At 36.3% G+C, this 22749-nt stretch overlaps 1 protein-coding gene across 1 annotated transcript in view; it reads left to right on the top strand.

Annotated features, from left to right (window-relative positions):
* DIP2 (disco-interacting protein 2) overlaps window positions 1–22749 on the top strand; it is a 110637-nt gene that overhangs the window by 22580 nt on the left and 65308 nt on the right. The window contains exons 4-5 of the mRNA XM_066404141.1: window positions 107–578; window positions 630–973. Coding sequence (XP_066260238.1) covers window positions 107–578; window positions 630–973 — 816 coding nt within the window. The remainder of the gene's footprint in view (window positions 1–106; window positions 579–629; window positions 974–22749) is intronic.

Below are 22749 nucleotides of genomic sequence, written 5' to 3' on the forward strand. Positions count from 1 at the left end.
GGGCACTTCTGATTTCTTTAAAGGGAGAAACAAGAAGACCTACAATTATTACTATAACTTTAATCATCATATTACTATCTATACTCACAATCCTTATATGTTTTAGGTACAATCCGAAGCGACATTTACCAGGTAATTTGCTCGAGACCTCAACGGGCAGTCGCCTCCCTTAAACTGGACCCCATGATTTTCGTACCCCCCGAAAAACGGAAGTCCGGTTCTCAAAAGCCCTCTTTTAAGTCAAAAATGCAGGAAATTCGCAATTTCAATCCTCTCGATTCTAACATGTACTCCACCACTAGGAGTTTAGATAGTACTGACGAGGGATTATATGAGAGTTTGCCAGGGGATTACGAGTACCTTACCGATGATGAGGAGATCAATTTGGAGAGTTTCTCCATGGAGAAGAAAGAAACGAGTAAGGAATGTTTGGAGATATATGACAGAGTGGAAGAGCAGAAGCATGTTAGTGTTACCAGTGGGTATGGGGTGGTGAGAAAGTGCTGCAACAAGGATTTTAGGAAAGAGTATCAGTCCAGTGAGTCTTATTGCGTGGGGGAGAGAGGGAGAGAACACAGGTAAGCTGCATGAGTAATTAAAAAACTGCATGTTACCGCAGCGTGTTATAGATACTTGCAAAAGGAAAGCAGGAGGGTGGATTTGGATGATTCTAGGAAGTACCAAAAACGAGGTGATTCCAAGTATGCCTACCGGGATCCTTCTGGAGGACTGGAAGATTTCTCTGAGGAAGACTCCCTAGTGTCGATAGTTAGTGATAATTCTAGTGATACGGATTCGGACGGAAAATGTGCGAGCGTGTACGTTCCTCCAGGGGTGTCACCAGTGCCGCGCAGGCGCCCTGTGAGGCGGAAAAAGTCCACAGGGCTTAGTCACAAGAGGAGTATTACTTACTTGGTCAAACCTACGGTCATAAGGGCGCCATCCACCTTAAGGAGGCCTGCAAAAAAGATAGGTACGTACTCACACTCTATAACATCTTCAGTCTTATTATGGGCCTGGGTGGCGTTGATCAGGTAAGGAATAAATTTTACGTAACAATTACATGGGAACAGTAACGCAGTCTAATAAACAGTCGATAGTCACTCGGCGGCATTAGTAAACCATCATTAATTATACTTTTTGAATGCGTCCAATCAAGCGTCTCTGAAAAGCAGCTTGTTCATCTCTGAGAAGAGCGGTCATCCTTGCATGTGTTATACGAGCAGCCATATGTTGTTTTTATTGTTAATCCCGTGCGTTAACTCGTTTTTATGAGTTTTATTTAGCAAGAAGCCTCTTTATATTGTGTTTAAAAAATTACAACACTATACGGTACTCAGTATGCTGGCTATGAGGTTTTGACTAAGTCGGACTGACGTCAAAGGTCTAAAATAATTTTTTCACGTTTATGTACATTATTTGCACTAAAAATCTCATGGCTGTCCATACGTAGCTCGTCGAAACTGTAAAATATCTTACGAACATTATAATATAATTTTTAAACTTGATAATTCAAGCACGAAAGCTAAAATTTGTGAAGAAACTTCCTCAAAATTATAAGCAATTTAGGGAAACTTCCAGTGAAATTTATTAAGAAAATAAAGGTGAAAGGATGTTATTCCACATGTTTTGACACAATTATTACAACAATCCTAGCTCCAACTTCATCCCTAACTACCAACATCCACAAAATTGTGGGAAATTGGGGGAAACTTTATGTGACTTTGGATCTCTCAAGCAAGTTATGCTAGAACCTACACAGCGCACATTTTTTGGGATATTAACGTGCTATGAGGGGAACAAGTTTTAACGTCTTAATTTAAATTTGGTGACTCGATGCTTCGTAAGAGGTGGAGGGAGATTGGCATGTCAAATGTGCATGTTTCTCTTAGGTAGCGAATTGATACCGAGATGTAGTATTCTTCAGATTAGATGTTCTGTGGAAAGAACTACGCGAAATTTACACCGTCAGATATTCCAGCATAGTCATGGTTTAAAAAATTAAACTCCCTTAATATTGTAGCGTTAGCAATCTCCGAAGCACCTTAACAAAGACATTTCAATGCATTCCAGCAGCCATCAACTTTACCATTCACAACTCTTTTACATGAATCCATAAAGAAGATAAATCTTCCTCTTTAAATGAAGACAAAAGGTTAAAATGCGTCGAAGCATGTGATGGATGTCATGCCAAATGCAAAAAAAATCCTTGATGAGACATTGAAAGTGTGAACAAAAGCGAAACTGCACATGTGATGAGTTTTTAATGATCAGAAGGTTATCAGCAAACGCCAATCTTCACCAGTCTCCGAGAAGAAGTAACTGCTTTCGCATTAGTTGCATGCAAAATACTCCTGACCATCTCCGGCTTAGATTTACTGTAATAGAACTATTTGACTAATAATTTTCAAACTTGCGACACTCTTATTGATGGCCTCGTGTTGCCGCTTATTAACGTTTATATTAGTGGATAAGATGGACGAATTATTGATGGCCCTGCCGGGAATTAATTCCTCGTTATTGGTGTTCCATTTTACGAGTTCGACTAGCCTTAGGTCCGTTTTATTACCAGTTGGGTTTTATATATAATTAGAACAAGTTATGAACCAATTTTCCAGTTAAACAATAAAGGACTACACAATAGGAGTTTCCTTTTATAAATTGTGCCATTGTTTTCAATTTTCCCATTAAATTGCGGAATCTGATTTCGCAATGAAACTATAGTGTAGCTCGAAGCGAGTTTTATGTAATTATAGTTTAATTTGCGGCTAACTGAGCGCTATTTAATATCACCAATGCGCAAAAAAGGTTATTCTCGAAAGCAATTTTTATTAATTCTCCTTGTTTTTCTTTGCAGGTAGGTTGAAAGCAAGTTCTGAGCAGCTCAGAAATGAAGGTGGGGTAAGTCGTACGTAAAGATAGCTAAATCTCTGAGATGTCCACTCACCGCTGGTAATCACTTATCGTTAACATCAGAAGCGGCATTCACATATCGTTAACAATAACAAACATCAGAAGCGGCAATGCCATAAGAAAATACACATGATTATAAGTAAATCCAGTCTTATTCCGTATCACACAGAATGCCCAGAAACTCTGCACGGGGCTCTTCTTTAAAAAAAAAATAGAAGCCCTTTTTGGGCAGTCTTGTATATATTGCGACAATTTTAAAATGTGCTCCGCATCATTCTTCCTAAGTCAATTTTTTGAACTATCTCGCATACTAAACTAAATATGCAGCAATTACGCTTATATGGCTATCACCCTGTATAATTTCGAGTTTTCAAGGAGTGGTTGGTTACACGGTTGCGGTGATTAGCTGCACCTTAAGACGCTTTGAAACGAAAACGACCGCAAAACCGTTAGATGTTAGTTTCGACCCGAGTGCGATAATATCGGTTTCAGGAAAATAAATGAAGTTCGAGAAAAGGCACCTTTGAGTAGAAGAGTCTCGGACATTTGATCCGTATTTGGTCGTTAGATAAGGCCGGAATGCGCGAATGCGCAACACGCAGATCGCGACTTAGACTGGCCCAAACAAGGCCGGGGTCATGAATATCACGCGAAATGATACCGTTGGATGTTTCAAGGTAGTTTTGATGGTATCATGGCAGGGTTATTACATTCAAAACTATTTATTTTCAATATGTTGTTTCAACCATGTTTTAAATAAGATCTAAGGTTTTAAGCCCTATTTAAAACTGCATATTACGAATACTTTGCTTTCATTAAAAAAAAATCATTCGAGAACACAAGGGCAGGGATTATTTACTCAGAAGTAGGGTAGGATGACCATTGTCCGATTGGTAAATTACCGAAGAAGTATTTGACCAAGACGGGAAGAAGTCGTGCTGAATTTTTCCGGATATTTTTTAATTGGACCGTAGAATTCAACAATGCCATAATGAGTAACATATGTGGCGTAGATAACTGTAACAGCTACAGTAACTTTTGATATATAAAAAGAAATTAATCGGTAATTTCTCAGTCAAAGATGGAAATAAAACACAAAATGCGCTGTTTCACACGATTAAAAACCGATGTTTGATATAAAATTTAAAAAGCATTTTTTTTCCGACCCTGTATCATGGTCACGGGCAGCTGCAGGATGCTGGGATAAAGTGTCAAAAAAAAGTCAGCAAGTTAAAGTTCCGTTGCATTCATTAATTCACGTGGTTGTAATAACAATGGGAATTCAATTACATTTATGAATATTACGCATTGCACTTACACATGTGATGATCAGGGATTTAACACGTCACTTCGTCCGATTGACTTCAAACCAAGACGGCCGATTTAAAATTTTAAGATTTGTTAAACTGGTCGGACATAAAAATCAATTTAAATAAAAGCCGAAATAAATGAAACGACTCAACTTGGAGGGAAGACCGGTCCAAATCCTCCCCAGAGACGAATATGGGTCTGGGAAAGGTCGCCGTCCGTGACCCAACTCAAGGCTTCAACCGAGGTCGTTAGCGGCTTTCGGTGTATACGGCTAATAATGAATCCCTTTGTACATTATAAACAGCGTGTTTGTGCCATTTTAAATTCATACATCATGCTAACTTACAAAGTAGCGCTTCTATAGAACTGCGACAGAATATTCTGTTCGAACAAAAATGCAATCGTTATGTAAGTAATAACGAAAACACGGAAAGCGCCGGAATCACAATGATGGGAAATTCGCTATTGAATTGTGGATAATTATCTTCAACGTAGCGTGACACGTAACACGAGAAACTAATTTATTATTTTATGGCCCAGATTTATTAGCCATTTTCATTTCTGCATATTGTACTAGTTGAGTCAAGTGCAAACAAGAGATATGGGTGGTTTTCGTGTCAGAAATGGGAAATTTCCGCTCTTGGGCAATATAGTTTAAATTTCAGAGGTTCGTCCACATGGCAAATTGCGCCTATATGATAAACGGCTTTGGGAATCGCACGGCAGAATTGTGAATCAACCAATTGACCTTCAAAGACCGATTGAACAGTGATTACTAACTACCGTCTTTAACTTCCACTCCAAATTATTGTTGGCATAATCTGCATATCAGACATACTATCGTAACTTGACTTCCCCATTACAGACATTCTGTTAAATTCAAGAGACAATGCTGTATGTGTATATTAAGCCATTAAAATTAATTGGCCTAGATATTTGCAGGCTGCACCGTTTACTTGTATCAAACAGTGTTTCCCGAACGGATCCGGATCACCAACAATAATACAAGTTTCGATGCATTATGCAATAATAATTGTTAGCGTCTGCTGTTCCCGATAGGGAGCTAATATTTCAGGTCTCTATGACGTAGAATACACGGTTGTAATTTGCAATAACTGCTTTTATCTCGTTCTGTATGGAAACACACCTATATCTTTGCCGATGCCAATTACCAGCTGGATGTATGGAAGTGGAGAGTTTTAATTGAACAGCCACAAATCACCAGCCAACAACAATCGAAAGTTCTTCATATTGAACAAATCCTCAGGATTGGTTGTCACAGTGAAATTCCAGTTATTAACAACTCTCTTTACACCATGCATTACATGCACGAGTGCTTCAATTATTGTACAATTATCCACCGGTTTCTTGTTTCCATTTTGTATACCGCAATGCAAACGACGCGTAAGACCTCACTCGAATAGAGATCCGGGACAAGGTGCTTTGATACTCGATTTGCACGCTAAATTATAAAAATAATAGGATGATGGAATTGTAGTGATTTTGAATTAAATTGCGATGAAAAGAAGACAATATGAAAATTGTTAAGTTGTTTGGCAGTTGAAGACCTGTTGAGATGCTCAAACGGAGCCATGAAATGAGCGAAAACATAAGAATGAGAAAATAATTTGCAGAAAGATTTGTAAAAAAAATTAAGAACTTAGTGCTGTCACGTGATGCTTTAATCTGCAGAGACATCTGAGTCGATTTTCATACGGAATACTGTTACTCAAGAACAATGTCTTTTGAACCTCAAAATCATCAAACTCGTAGAGAGTATTATAGTTTGTTTAAAGAAGTTTCAAAAATTCCTCTGAAAAAAGCGTTAAAAAATTGCAGATCCTAGTTTATTGGTTTCATATAAGTGGATTCACAGAATTTTCATTTTCGCCTTGAATTTGAAAATGATTGACTCTTAAATTCACATATTGAATACAAACTATTTTTTTCTCGAATTACGAAAACATCTGGCTTGAAGAAGTAGAAAAAGCTGAAAATTAACTGTAAGAATGATTCAAATATGGGCTGATTCGCATGAATCAGTATCACGCCAACAATACCATCGTTTTGTATGAACTTTTTTTAAAATTTCGCTTAAACTATTTAAGCAATAACTTAATGTCAAAGCATCAAAAACAAACGGACTTACGGTTAAACTTTACAATCTTGTACCAGTTTCTTGTTACACCACTGCTGGCAAGTATTACAACCTAAAACCGCCAAAGAATTCCCATCACCTAACGTTTACATAATCCTGCAAGATCAAAGAGCTTCCATATAGCTTCTCCTATAGTACCACAAATTATTATGGTACGCAAAGATATCGAAACATACCTGAAATGAATGGGCATATAAACTAGTCGAAACGCGAAGTAACCATAATTAAATTTCCTTGAGTCTGGAGATTTTTAATCTAGTACTATGTGTTTTACGAGTGTGCAGAAAATGTTCATTTAGACCTGAATCTCGCTTTTTCGTAGGTTTAACCGCCGGCAGTATCACATAATTATTTCAGGCCGGATTACAAGCCATCCTCCTAATTAGGATAAAACTCCTGTTTTTATCCCACAACATCTCCCAGGGGGTATCATTGGGCTTTACTAATTTTGCCAAAAATTGGATTAAATTTTGGCTTTGTGGCGGATATTATGGTTTATTAGATTACCTGTTTTTACGGGCGAGGACTACAAGAAACAGTGGCGTAACCGTGGTGTATTTTTTCTTTGCCATTCTTCATTCAATCTACCAACATGAAATTCTGAGTTCAATTTTAACTCGAACCTGTTAATTATAAGATCAACTTGTCAGCTGAAATGATTAATATGGCCGCCGGTAGCTATACATTAACACGACAAGCTACCTATTAAATTGCTCTTTCTTCCTAAACAGTGCGGGTTGGAAAAAACGTATAATCTCCTTGAGGTTGTCAACGTGTTTTTCCATTTTTTTTGTAAATAATAAATAATGAACAGGATTTTCAGTTTATAAAACGTATCGATAGATAAGTAACCCGAGGCAGAGGCGTAGCTACCGGTGTTAATAAATGGGATAGAAAGTCGTGAAAATCGGATTGCTTCACACGGGGTAATGAGAGGAGGATCTTATTTTTCGTTTTCGTTCCAGGATAAATAATGACGGGCACTTGGCCAGGGAGCAGTTGACTTGTACACATGGACGGGAATGTGGGACAGCGGTGGCAATTACAAATTTCGAAAAACTAAAAAAAGTTTCAAGTCGGTAATTTTTAGTCGATTAAATATCAAATTGTAATTTGTTCGGTGTTGCTTTTAGTTTCGAAGTTTCAGACTGTACGAATGTAGATCAAAGTGTGAACAACCGTAAGTGTAACACTTATACATAAAAACAACACCGAGGAAATTACGTCAAACAATAGCAAGGACGGTCCAAGGAATTAACCGCTTTCGTCTTAGGCAACCTAAAAATTCCCACGGTCAGCCATAAACTCTCATCAAGTAACTGTAATCTATTGTTTCCAATTATTGACACAAAAATTTACTACATTCTCGGAAACCAATTCTTGCGATGTAAACACAATGGAAACTACATTTATTCTCTAAATTAGGCGTAACTTCGCATAATTTCTACAGCCTGTGCTTCAACAATCTTTGGTCACTGCGTATGCAAATTACGATTACAGGGTGAATTATCTATAATTGTGGGACCAGGAATGAGTACGACAGTCGCATTTGTCAGCCTTAAGGCCTTATTGCAATGCTCAAACGTCTCGTGTGTAAATTCCAATAATAATAGAGTGGAAGACTTTGAGAATGTGTTTTATTTGTCTTTTGCCTCGAGTAGTATTCACACATGAAGAGCTTATTACATCGTTCCTTTGTGATTTTAGATGTGACCCTTTATATGTATAGAGTGCTTCAATGATTGTAGTTATTTGAAGTGAGAAAACAATTTATTTAAAATTAAAGAAAACACCTTGGCTTCGATTGCGTACTGAAAACCCTGGACATATACATTTTTAGATTCTTACCCCTTAATAACCCTTGGTTATCCTAAACAACATTAATACTCCCAGTTTAGTCTAGGGCTGCATTGCAAAATTGTAGAAATTGAACTCAACTTTTAAGTCAAGGAATTTCGGAATAAATAATTTCACAAGTATTGGGTATAAACAGTAAAATTTGCAGGTGTGTTGGTCAATAAACAGTGTTGTAGTGGAGCCCCATCGTGAGAAGACTCGCTGTTTAGATTTTACAAGAAAGTTCGAAAGTGTCTCAGGTGTCTCTTAAGTCTCTCTGTCTTACGTGTTGTATGTAAACAGTAAAAGTTGCGGATACATTGATAAATAAACAGTGGCGTAACGGTACTTTATTTAAAGATCAAAATTATAATTTCAAAACTTAGACATCAAAGCAAAATTTTGCGCAACTATAGCAACCTAAATCACATCGTAGAAGTTCATACATTATTTATATACACCACTACCTAATTTAAATAATTAACCTTCCTTTGCACATAAAAGTAGGAAAATTGATTAATGCTTATGTATGTTTTATGTGCCAACCACATTCGGCTCCTAGGGGTTACCTAATAAAATGTCTTTAATCACAGGACCGGGCCAGGAACAAATGGCTTTTCGATAAATTGCTAAACATAAAACACGTACCTGCAAGAACGAGATATTAAATGGCTCTGACATTGAAACCCAAAAACGGTCGTAAAGTTACGATTTGTGGCCCTTCTTATGACGAATTCTCCTTGTTTTTCATCAACCTATACATTCCGCCATTATAGGAAGTAAGTTTTTGTAGACGACTTAAAACTGTAAATGAAATCAGCTAATGGGAAAATAATCAATGTGCCTTAGGTTATTGAAGGAAATGAATTTGTCCAGTTACACAGCTGTAATCAAAGAGCCATTAAAGCCATTTTCTTCCATATGGACTCGAATAAACACTATCCTAGCATAAAAGCTTCAATTTAAAATCGATAGTTGGTATAAATAGAAGTTCGCTTTAAATTATAACCACTCCTGCGTACCAGGGTGAGCATCGCAAAGGAACAGCTGCCTGTCAATAAATTTGAAAAGCTCCTCTTTCCTTCAGAATTATTCCCCTTTGATCGAAATGGGTCCCTGGGAGACAGATACTTGACCTTTTTTCGAGGCGCAAAAGGCAGATTCAGAGACCGAGGCCCTATGGGTTTTTAATGATGTCTCAAGAAATATTTTCCGATGCCTCAGACCTCAAGGGTTTCTAGGCGCGATATTAATTCCACTCCGACCCTTTATCGGTATGAGAAGGACACACGCCCTCATTGAAAAATCCATAGTGGAACAATCTTATGCAACTTCTAAGAAGAAATTAGTTATGCACTCTTTGTGAGCAACAACCGTCCTGACTGTACAAGAAATTGTAGTTGAATAGTACTGCAAATTGCTTGGCAATCAATTATTCTAAATAAGTCGGGGGTAGAATGAATTTAATTATGGAACAATAGATTAGTTACCACATTAGTTAATCTAGCTTAAGGCTTTAACCCATTGCATGATCAAACACTACATAAGAAAAGACAAATGCTTAGGCACTTCTTTGTTTTCAAAGAAAATTCGACAAAGAGCTACGAAAGCGTACAAAGCGCACTATGTTTCTGAAATTATCAAATAAGCCCCCATATATGATAAGCCCCAACGGCTTGGTTTTATGGCTGTATTAAGACAACGCTCTGGCACTTACAAAACATTTCATTGTGTGTTGTGTCACATGTCAAGTGCCCTCTTCAAGGCTTCTAAATGGGATAAGAACCTGCTTCAATTTGAAAGCTCCTTTTGTGTAAAACTTTCTTCGGATTCATAATTTTTGAACTTATGGTATAATTTAAGTTGTTACATGTATAGACCATTAAACATTTCTTGACACCTTGTCTGCATAGTGAAAACTCGTGCACAGCAGCAGTACATTACTGAATTATTAACTGTCTCGCTTTCATTTCGCAGCGTAATTTAGTGAAAAGTCCTTAATGGTTACTTCGCATATTAGAGGTACATTCGACCACCAGATAATGACCAGAGAAATTTGTTTATTAGATTATTTGAGTTTCTATTAATGTTTTATTTCGTGTAAAAAGTGTCGTAAAGAGAAAATTTCGTTCTTTTTTCACGTGAGTAATGGCGACATTAATTAACATTTATTTCCTAGAAGATAAGTAAGGCAAAGAAAGTGTATCGTAATATCAATTTTTGGAAATTTTGAAGATGTTGATAGATTTTTAAAATGCTGTTTTACGCTTTAACCGAATAATCTTATATCGATCTGGGAAGTCTCTCTTGAGGACCTACAGTTTTGGAAATGCATTTGGAGAGATTCGTTTACAGGCACTTACAAAATTAATAAATTGAAATAGACCCGTATTTCGGAGGTTTAAAGAGATATCCTTCCCGCGACCCGTTTGCGTAGCCTTGTAAACTGTTCTGCAAATAGACTGTAGCATGGGAATTAAAACGACTTTTACATTACATTTTACAAGTGACAATGCAGCGCTTCTCATTTATTTCAGTGAACATCCTGTATGACACGATTTGACAGGAAAGGGCAGAGGCAACGTTGCCTAATCGTTTTGGTAATTTGCGGCTTTCAATACATGTTTTCCTTTTCCCATTCAACCACTGAGCTATGCTAATATTTAAGCGCGAAGAAATATATCTCAATCAGACATATTTTATATTTGATAATGAATTAGAGACCCCATAACTTTAGCTCGTAAAACTGCACCTCAAGGAATCTTACAAAGTAACTCTAAAAGCCGCACTAAACTTGCAATTCCGCAGACTTTTACGAATGATAAATATTCAGAAGATAGCGAAGTACTTAAAGGCCTGAATGAGGGGTCATAACAGTATAAAACTAGGTTTTATGTTGCCGATTTCAGATACGCTGGCAGTTACTTTTATTTGGTTTTATCACAGCAACAGGCGTTCAAAGCGCATAAACAATCTGAACTTCTTAATAATCAAAGGGACATCATATAAAAGCAAAATATTGTCCAGTAATGCGACCTTTGAGGCTAATGTTCATTTAATCAAATGGACGAAACACGAAACACTTCCATTAGCATAATACAATATGCATAGAGGGCCTAAAGGTTACCTAGAAGAAAATCGATAGTCATAGAGTCATGGTGATAACAACGAGAGAGAATTTATTAGGTGTCTGCTAGATTCAAATAGGGACCATGCCCTTTAATTGTTTCAAATATGTGATAATTGTTGCAGTGGAAATTCAAAATTTCAATTTCAAGATTGGAAGTTTGTGAACAGTAAGACTAGTTTCAAACTTGCAATTTACAGCTGAAAAGTGAGGGTAACTGAACTAATTTTTGTCGATAGAATAAGAAACTGAAACTTATTTTAAGGCAAGACTTTGAAATTGGATCTAAGAGAATTTACAATAAATCAAAACTCAAAAAAGGAACAAATTGATTGACTCTGAGATTGTCTCTCAGAAATCAACGGTCTCAAGTCGGACTGGAGGATATTGAATGTTGCCTGTCGGTAGTCGATTGTTACTTGCTGGTCACTATTTTCAGAAAAATGCTTAGAAATTCTTAACAAAATTTCATTAAACGTTTTGAAGTGAAATAGTTAACATAGTATAATCACTTACCATTAGTGCCAATTTAGAGCAAAAGTGCATATTACTTGCATTATTTGGCTATTAATCAATTGAAAATTTAATACTTTCCTCTACTATAAGGTACTTCAAAGGGCTTTATGGAACATTAATCTTCTGCAATAAGCTTCCAATTTGATAAGATTTAATGAACATTCGGTAGTGTGCAACTCTTATACGTACATCGAAAATCAATAATAAGCTTCCAGATTAAACGGTTGTTTTGAGAAGCTCAAATAATCCGACAAAGGCAGTGATTAATTGAAAGGTTTTACAAATTTTGAGTATGTATGTTCGTTACGGTTGTTTAAGAACATTATCAATATTCAAGACAAATTTCCATATCTAACAATCCTAAATACCCGTCCTAATATTTTACCCTAATAATCCAAACAATTCTTAGTTTGCTTAGCGTTGGGTTAGTTGAGCACAAACTACGATTCTCAAGGTTTATTAACTCAAGAAATGCAGTTTAAGTTGCAGTCGCTTAGCTAGAATCGGGCATAATGGAGAATTGGCTCGGAAATTCGGTGTTTCTATTAGGGTTCTTAATAAACAATGAGACACGGTTCCCTTGCGGAGTTAGCCTGTTAATTTAGTTGTATTTGATATGATCGAGATAATTTCATAGTTAATCAATGTCTTGGCCTATGAGGAATTCAAATTGACAAATTGGAATTCTCAGCTGAAATAACTCATTTGAGAGCGTTCAGATATACACTTATATCTCTTTTTAAAGGCGCTTTTAAAATCTTTAAAAAATAGGTATCAAGGGATTCCATATCTCGGAAGTTATCACAACTAAGGGTGGGGCGTTTCCCGACTTAGCTATTCCGATAGCATTTTTAAATCAGCAACTTTTCAAAACTCGGCAACTCCACAAAAGAATTATGGGTCTTCGGATGGTAAAGAAACTTATCTAGAACTTGATAGCCATAAAAACTCTATCCTAGAAATGGGAATTCTTAAAGAAAATTGAGGGACATTTTTGAGACAATAAGGAAATTAAGAAAAGACAATAGGGAAATTCCTAAAGGTTTCAAACTCCTAGGAAACTTTTGGGAATTTGATTCTCCATCAAGTCTTGGAGAAGGCGAGAGACAGATTAATATAATATATTTTTTGCTATCAACGGATTCGCGATTTATCAACCATCAAAAAAAGAAAAAAGGAAGAAGATTGTTCATAAAAATAAACAGTAAAAGTAAAGCATAATAAAAACACTTCAATTCATCATTCTGTTCGGAGACCGACATTTATTTAAAACAGACGTTTTGCCTCACCATTCTGTCAAGAAAACATTTATTTCATAGCGTGAGCTTTAGTACAGTTAAATATGAAGGAATGCGCGAAATCTAATGATTGTGGGAATATAAAATAGTTTATAACCGATCATTGGTCGACAAATTGCCGGAACTTATACCTTTAGAATTTAAAAAAATCACTTCTACTATTAATCCTGGATCTAATTAGCCAATGTGATCTGTATTTATAACCGTAATTTACCACACCGTTCTTTTTGGGACTCGAAGCAGCAAATTACCGTTTATAAAACCAAGCTGTATCAGCAAATAAGCTGACCGGAAAATAATTAAATATAGATGTTTCGGAAAACGTTTTCACGGCTTATAAGCGAAGATAATCAGAGCAATATTACATAATTGATGGAAACTCAACTTTTGTTTCTGAATCCATTAAATAAATCTTCAAAGCAGTCGTTAACACACTCTACGCGAAATGAACATTAAGGCTTTACTTTCGCACAAAAGCACCGTTCTTTTGCATCTTTCAAAGGTGAATCCTAACTCTAAAACCCTATTATTCTACTCATACAAACCCCGCATTAATAATCCTTCTCGTAATGGAGGAGCGGAAATATTTTCAAACTTCCAAAATTCGAATAATGACTAACGTGGCCTCTGAGCTGCGCAGAAAAGCAGAATTAATGGCGGCAATTACTACACAGAGACATGTGTAGGTGACAGCGACTCCGTCCATTTGGAAAATGCGGGTTAAATTATGTTTGGATGTCAGGCAACTTGTAACCGCTATATGGAAGGGGTTATGGGCTTATTTCCTATAAGTCTAAGTTCCCAAAAAGGGTTTTATTATTAATTGACTCTGCGATCATTCGTGAAAAGACATTTTGAGGTATCTACAGTCAGCGGCGTATCAGCGCCACCTATCGAATGTCCTAAGCCGTACCACTTCAGGTTTGCGATGTAATTTATGTTTGTCCTGAAATAAGATACTTTTACGACTTTGCACAGAATTTGATTTGATAATTAATCATTGTTCCGTTAAGGCACGTCCAGTTACTCGACATCGCTGTAACCTAGATCGTAACAAGAATCTACATATTACAAGTCAAACACTTTGTACAGCCTTCTTCTGTAATATGCGATATGAACAATAGCCATTATCATAATGAATATGATATCTGTTCTTACATACCTATACTTATGAACTATTGAAATTAATTGCCATTTAATATGTACTTGTACATTCCTGTTCGTTACAGAATGTGGCATGTGTCGTGATGTTACGTGACGTGCCGGAAAGTAGTTCAAAGAGCGGAACGCTTGACACTCCCGAGTTGCTGCTGTGCCCACAAAGAGTTCAGGAAAAATAGATAAATAGATTCATGAGAGACACACTAAAACGGACGATTTCAATTACTTCTTGTATGAAGAGTTTTCAGATAGATGTGCAATATTAGCGTCTTTGGCGCTGGAGTTCCACAGGCCACCTCCCAAGCGTAATGTAAATATCTCTAGATCTAAATGCCTCAACCAGGGGTCCTTAAAAATTAAACTTAAAAAAAATTAACTTGGAACATGAACTCTCGTCGTTATATAGCTAAATTCAGGATAATTTTTTTAATGCTACAATAATTACGTATGTAAAGAGTTTGGAATGTTATAGTTTTGCGTTACGAGTGGGATTTTGTGAGACGAGTGAAGGGAGGTCCCGCTCTATGAGCCGAGCTACCCAGGGTGCGTTCGGTTTTGACATCACATCAATCCGATTCGTAGTGGATGGGGTTCGCTTATTAAATGTGTATATAGCGGAAACGGGACAAGTGCGAATGGAGTAAATAAAAGAGAACGAGATGAAAGATCTCGGCTAAAAAATTAATCAAATGATGAAAATAAATACCAAACAAAACCTATTTCAATTATTTCAATGTTTAAGTTTCAATCATGCCACATCGGTAAATTTTTGTATGTTGAATATTGATGTTTTTGTTGTTATTTTAACCATTCATTAGCCATGGAAAATATAGAAGACTGCGCAACTCAGCTAGTTCAGCACAACAATTGATTTAGCATTGGGCGTCGAGTTGTACAATATATTATTGTTTGATATGTATAATCCTCTTTTAGCGATATTTAAATCACAGGTGAATTCTTTCTTTCTCGTTGCTCTCTCAATAATTTCCTTCTAATTTTCCGTTATTTCCCAGTTATTTATTACTCCACTATATTTTTTATTATTGGTACTTCGATTGTGCCATGTGCAACAGGGCCGGCGTGACCCAATATGCAAACCGTAGACTTGCAGAGGGCGACAAATATAACAGGCAGTAGTTTTTTACGATCTTTATGGAAAATACAATTTTCCTCCCTAAGCGGCAAGAGAAAAGGGAGCAAATTTCTACCTTTACTCCGGCACATAGTTTGAATCACTACGCGGAGTGGAGGGCATCAATATTCGATGGAGTAAAAGCATTCACTTTTGAAAGTCACAAGAGGCGGCATAATGTCAATTTGCACAAGACGGCAAACTGCCTAGCGCCGGCTCTGCCACGTAGTCCTGTTGGACAAAAAGTTACATAAACTTCTATAGAGTAATTTAACTCTACTTGTTTTTGATCACTTACCATCTGTCCCAATTTCAACCTGAACATTTTCTCCATTAAAACGTGTCCAGTTTTATTTTTTCCATGTTCCATCCGGAATTGACTGGATTAGCATTTGTTAGCTCCGGTGTTGAATGTTTGTTGGAAACACTGACAAAGCGGCTTTTGTCCCCTGATACAAAAACGATGGAAACTGTAATTTTATACGTACATATGTGAATGAATAGTTTTGTTTTTAAGTATGCACTAGAAATGGTTTTATTGAGGCTTACTGTATGTAAAAAATGCTTTAACCAAAGCAAAATTAGTAAGTAAAAATCGATAGATTTTTATTACTAAAGAAATAATCTTAGCTTCCTTGACGTGATGGTGAATGATTTTATTTCGGTATTGTTCGCGTTATATACTGATACCGCTGCTGGGTACTGTCTGATTAAACATTTTTCCTAATTCTTCCTTCTGTTTGTTTCAGGTAAGAGGCCCAAACAATCGAAGACACACAGAGATCCAGACAACAATGGCAACTCCTACCCTAAAGATTGCCAAGAGCCCACCTAACTGTAAATACCCCCTCTAGTTGGCCATATTATTTCCTCATAAATCTAAAAACACTTTTCACCCTTCTATCGTATATGTGTCACAAACTGCCCTTCTAATTATCGCTGTAGGATTTTTCATTTTAAAGGCAATTTTTGTACATAATTTTGTAGCCATCCAAATGGCTGGTGATACAATTTGTCTCCATTAATTTGACTAATAAAAAGTTGAATTACTCCCTGTTTTGTTTCTTTTTTGTCCTTTTGGTTAATGCACAATCTTTCGCTTATCATCTATAGCACAAATGTTTATATTAACCTAATTAATTTTTCGGCAATCAAAGGTACCTTGCAGTTTGCTTTGGCCGCAATAAATTCTGGCAAACTTTATCTTTGAGGGAGAATTTATACCGTATTCGACGAGAGCTAAACTTTGAAATCAGTTCTCCATTGTTAGCGATAATTAAACGATCCCAAATACTCATCAGCAGTTAAGATAGTAAAGGTAAAGAACGCGCTGCCTTTGTGCTCAATCTACGTTAATATGTTCTATACGTTTGAAAAGGATTGTTAATTTTTTTCTTTTATTTGATTGAGAATAATGCTTCACACACACACACGCATGCACACACACACAAAGGTAAGAATTGTTGGGGTAGTGAAATTACACTCTTCTCAGTGAGAACACACTGAAAAGTCATCCTTTGCTAAAGGCTTGGTCAAAAACCTTTGTTAACGGTTCGATATCAAATCGATTACCGTCTTCAGACAGTAACAAAAAAATTGTTGTAATAAAGAAAATTGTTTAATTAAATAGGAATTTTTTGAAACTATTGAAAACAAGGTTTCTTCCCAAAAAAATCGTTTTTTTAATTGCTATAGTGTGCCTATTACTTTATGGACTTTGGACATGAATAAATGGTGCTCCTGCAAAATTTTAATCTCGAACGTTCTTTAGGAATCTGCCTGCAAAATAAAGTGTTTTCACCTTAACTAGAAAGGCTTCGTCTATATCCAATACATAGCCAAAAATCGCGTACGCTGAAATTTTTAGGAAAATCGTTTACATAAATATTCATTTATTCAAGTTACCTATGATAAATGGGGTAAAGATATGGGATAAATTAACATTTTAAAGCCAAGAAAACCAAATTATTTCGTGATTTCCAACTATACAGATGAGATCTAATTTTTTATATGAAATATTTCGGGGCGCTTGGTTTTCTGTGCCGGTTTTTATTCAGTGTGTGCGACACGAAAGACTTAAAAAGAATGAGGCCGTTTATAATAACCTGTAAAAAGACAAAAAAATAAAATAAAATAAACATTCTCATAGTTCATTAATAATATTAATAATGTAAAATAATGGTGATTTCAAGATCGAATACGAATCGAATAAGCGCCGATCTGAATTTGAAGTTGCGCCACGCAATAGCAATTCAATGAAGGAATAAAAGAGTGTTTATGGTGTTTATTTTCATGAAATGGGATGTTTATTCAGCATAAGAATACATAAAAAAACTAATTACCCACACTTTCACTGTGCAAAGAGGAATATTCACAGGGTCTCACCTATTTTACATACTCGCATTCCATTATACTCCTTATTGTTCCCAAACGAAATAAAAGAAAAAAACTGTCTGTGTATTATAAGTTTTACTTTAAGCCCTCGCTACTGAACGAAATTCCCTGATATTTCGCTGTCTTTATTATTGTCGCAGATACATGGAACTTACCAACAAACAAGACCTCTATAAATTCCACGTCGCATTGAAAACTCAACTAAAATGGCCATACCGATATTAAAACCATAAATCAGCCCAAGTGAATACACGCAAATAGTCATTCCTCTTCCTCCTCCTCCTCCGCAACATCTGAATTCAGTATTAATCACGGTTTCCATTAAATTGTATCGTGGAGATGTTGTGCAGTCACAGCAATTGCCGCTATGCAAACAGCAATGAAGTCAAATACCTTGAAAACTGAAGGGAGTCTTCTCTATAAATAACCAATAAATGACAGGTCGAATTCAGGCCCATCTGGGCATTAAGGCCCACGCTCTATTTAAGCGGATTTGCATGGAAGTTGCGAGTGAGGTATAAATTATGTCAATTTTTTTATTGTTTAATTAAGGGGGTTCCCAATATGGTGTTTCACATTGTGCCCTTTGTGAGGAAAATTCTATTTCAGGGCTGTAAAAATCTCAAGTTATTGCGTCATTTTCTGATATAGGCCGTTTTCCTCGGTCGGGGGAAATATTCTATAAAACCGGTTTATGGAGATTTTGTCGATAAAATACATTTTCTAGTGGGTATTTTATGTATTTTACTCAAGCAGATAGAATTGAGGAGGCTCTTGCTTGCTCGAATTGGGAAATGGGTGAGTAGCATCAGCGAGCAAAATAAAGGCGATCAATTTTGCCCATGTTTTAAAAGGCCAGACTCTGTTAGTTTCATAACGATTATATATGGATCTGCAATGTTTATAATTAAAGGTGATGCAAAGAAAGATTTTAGATTCCATAGTGTAAAAGATATAAAACTGGGCTCTGTTTCGTTATCTATGGGGCAATCCGTGCAACATAAAATGCCAAAGTCATAATGTTTATAGTCTTGATTTACTCACCACTAAAACTAAAATATCAGTTAATTTGTTCAAAATTTCTTATAGTGTGTGCTATTGAGAAAATTAGTACGACAATACTGTATTCGTGTTTCTGTGTACAAAATGTCATTAAAATAGCATGGTAAAGCACCAAAATTTATATAAAAGAAATGTTGGTTTGTCTTACAAGGAAACACCTTACTTCTTCCTGTCCCTTACTTTTTACTGTACATCCCTTACCGCTCAGTGTTGATTTAATAACCATTTAAGTATGATCGATAATGTTTCATCTCTGGGTTATCCACCCCTATCTTGCAGATAAAGATAAAGTACTTTGATTAACTATTCACCCTACGATCTCACAGTCTTTAAGATTCCCTAAACTTCTGTCGTTAATGTAGGGACGATTGAGGTCTTCTTCGGTTATACTGTAATATTATTTTGGATCTAAGCCTTTGAACTAGTATATCCTCAAAGAAGAACATCGGACCTTGATTGCGCTAGGCGAAATTTTAGTTTTTAGGTGTACCTTAATTAACTATCCACTCCTTAGACCACCTAATCTAAAAGTTATCTCTCAAAAGAATGCCCTGAAACTCCGGACATCGAAACACATCGTAATTCACCAATTATTAGCTTACAATTACCCATAAACCAGAGCTAATTTTGGAAAATTCAAAATACCCATTACATGGGTTTGTTTCCGGGAGTTGTTAATTTTATGTCGCTAATGCAACTAGCTTTGTTGCCGTTTCAAAGTGCCACGTTTGTTGTTGAAAGGGCCTATGAATTTTCATAAACTGAACCAATCTCGGTTTTTAATACGCTTTTCGGCCCTTTTGTCTACTCTATTTAATCTCCTAGTGGATTTCGTTACCATTAATTCTTAGTTTGCTTTGAACACGATCTTTGCGTCTATCAGGGGGCATTTAATAACCCCAGTACATTAATTTGGACCGTCCCAAAAGCGAGAGAGATCCAAGTCCATTAAGTAATAAAAATGTCGTGTTTCGTCCTGCTTCTTAAGCCACTTTGGACAATTTATTACGGGGACCTCCCGATCGTTGCTCATGACGTGAATTTTTTCCCTGGACTAAATATCCTTTTCACGCTCCGCTCGTCCAAGTTCACCAACTTATATTAATATAAATCCAGAAAGTTCTGGACATCTGCCTCAACTAATAAAAAGCGACAGAAACACGTCGAAATGACAATCGCTTTTAATGTTTTGCTTCGCCGCTGAAAATTCGAGACTTTTATTGCCTTTTATCTCGTAAAAAGGAAGATCATATCATGCTTTATAGCGTTTATTATCGGTGCTTGCTTTGACTTGATGGGGCCACATCTAGATTTTTCAAAAAAGTAATATTAAAACTTTCGCTTGCATCGTACATTAGGAACATATCGCGAAATGAAATTGTTTTCCACGAAACGAAACGATGGCAACGCGTCAATTCGCCGATATGTCTGCAGGAAATTGTGCTCGAAGTCTGCCGCTCCTGCTGCACAACAAATGTTTCCAACATTTACTCCTAAAAAGAAAATTAATGTGGCACATAAATTTCCAGTTCTAAACTGGCTGAAATATTCAAGGCAAAATGCGAAACAAATAGAAACACGTTCGTTTAATAAAAACACTCAATCCTCTTGCTAACGGTTTCCGGGCACAGCTGGTTGCCGTTCTGATCCCGAATGAATTGCTGATATTACTACAAAAATCGGTTAAAAATGTTTCTGGGAATTCTTCACGAAGTGCTAAAGAAGATGGAGATATCTCCCTTAAAAAATCGACATTGTAAGCGAATATTTAAGGGAGAAATTGTTATAGGAAGTGTGATAAGGCGACTTGCTTTCCATCACGCAAGGCTAAGCTGAAATAGGAATTTCGCAACCTGTTGTGACAACTTTCGGATTTTCAAACAGTGTGTCCAACAATTGGCCATTTCAGATTTCTAGCGGAGTGTCCGAGTTTCCGAAGCAATTTAAATTGCTATAGAACATTTCCATTCAGATCTGGTAACATATTGGAGTATAATGGAAAATTGAACTCGTAAATTCGGCCAAAAAGAAAGGCTGTAAATTCTACCTGAAAATTTGCAAATTAGATCTGACAACATTGGTGCGTCCAAAACCAGTTGATGTTTTTCTGGTTGCCTAACGTAGAGGCCTTGCCCAATTTAACCTGGTTGTCGCTTTTCTTAGTTCTAACACTTCCCTGAGGATTTTTTTCCCTAAATAAACCTCGGCGAACAATGACTTTCTTTTAGCTGCTACTTGCGAATAGAAGTTTTTCAGCTTTAACTTTATTTCTCTTCGTCGTAAAAAGTCGATTGCCTGAAAAATCAGTACCCGACAAAGGTTTGGCAAATAAAACAGGAAACAATCCCGAGCATAAAGAACACAATATTCCATAAAATTGGCTGGATCTTGCGATCCAGCGAAGAGAGAAAATACAAGATCCTTACACATCATTGGACACTTTGTCCTAACGGGCTCTTGGAGCTTTGTTTTACAAACGCTACCGAATGTGTTTTATTTTCATATTGCTTTTATACCACAAGCTTTATGAGACGTCTTACATTTGAATGCTAATCTCATGCCTCTATTGTCCCGAGGGAATCAAATTGAGGATGTGCGTTTATTTATATCTGGACTAATGCGCCACAATTCCTCACAGATGTGTGCAACTGTCTTTAGTGCCATTTGGCATCGGAGATTCGGTTACCCAGTGTTTGTGTCTTCTTGTTTTGTTTAGATGACTCTAATGAAAGACGCACCATCGACATGAATAATTGTGCCGACACAATAAATACTTATGTGAGACTAAAGTTCCCGAGAGCTAAAAGGCAAACGAGAAGACTCGAAAGACGGGAATTGTACAAGGGCACAAAGGGAAACTTTAGAGCTTTGTGTAGTTAAATTTATCTAACCGTTTGAAGTTTTCTAGAAAGAAACTGTAGAAGATGCTTCTTAAATTGGCATTAGATCTTAATGTTAAAACTTCATTTTTGTCTGAAAAAATCTTTTGCTTTTAAGCTTATGTATGGAAAAGTCCCATTACTCCACCCAAAAAGCCTTAACTCCCTTTTTATCAACAGTGCTCCAATTAAACTTTTATTTAACATTAAACAAACGGGTTATAGTAAACTTTGCCACCAAGAAGCTTGCTAAGAGCAAACTTCAAACAAATCTGTTTGTTTTGATTCCCAGCTTGCCCGAATGTGAAACCAAAACAAGTGTTTGTTTTCGGAACTTATTGTATACATTTAAACATCATTAAAGGCTTATAATTATCAAACTTTACAATAAGGGGCCCAAATGTAATACTTTGGCCTCAAGGAACAAGTCGAAACTTTGGAGGAGTTTCGAGTTCATTTTGGATCAGAAAAACGTCTGAAATTAACAGGTTCGACATGTTGTTTTGGTGGTTCAGGGCTTTGAATTTCAGAGTGTTTCAGTTGAGGCATGCAGAGAGTTTCGAAGTTGTAATACCACATTAACATTTTCATGCACTAAAATTGAGTAAAACGCTTATACTTACTTTTAAGCTCGTGAGGATCTAGCTTGATCCAAAACTGAAAGCACACCTTATGACAGAACGAATATAAGGTTCATGTTTACTAAATACATGATATACAGAGCACACTTCGTCTGAAATGAAAAACCTAAATATTAAAAAATATGAGAAATAAAATTTAAAAATTATTTAAAAAGCTAGTACGCCACTGACTATGCTTTTAATTAAAGTTATAAATTTAACTATAAATGCTAAAATTGAGACTTAACTTGACATTAAAACAGTGATATATACTGGGGAACAACTTAGAATATTCTCTCATCATATTACTTGTATTGATAATTTCATTTAGGAGTGCACTAC

The sequence above is a fragment of the Euwallacea similis genome, chromosome 33 (genome assembly GCF_039881205.1).
Source record: "Euwallacea similis isolate ESF13 chromosome 33, ESF131.1, whole genome shotgun sequence".
NCBI lineage: Eukaryota > Metazoa > Arthropoda > Insecta > Coleoptera > Curculionidae > Euwallacea > Euwallacea similis.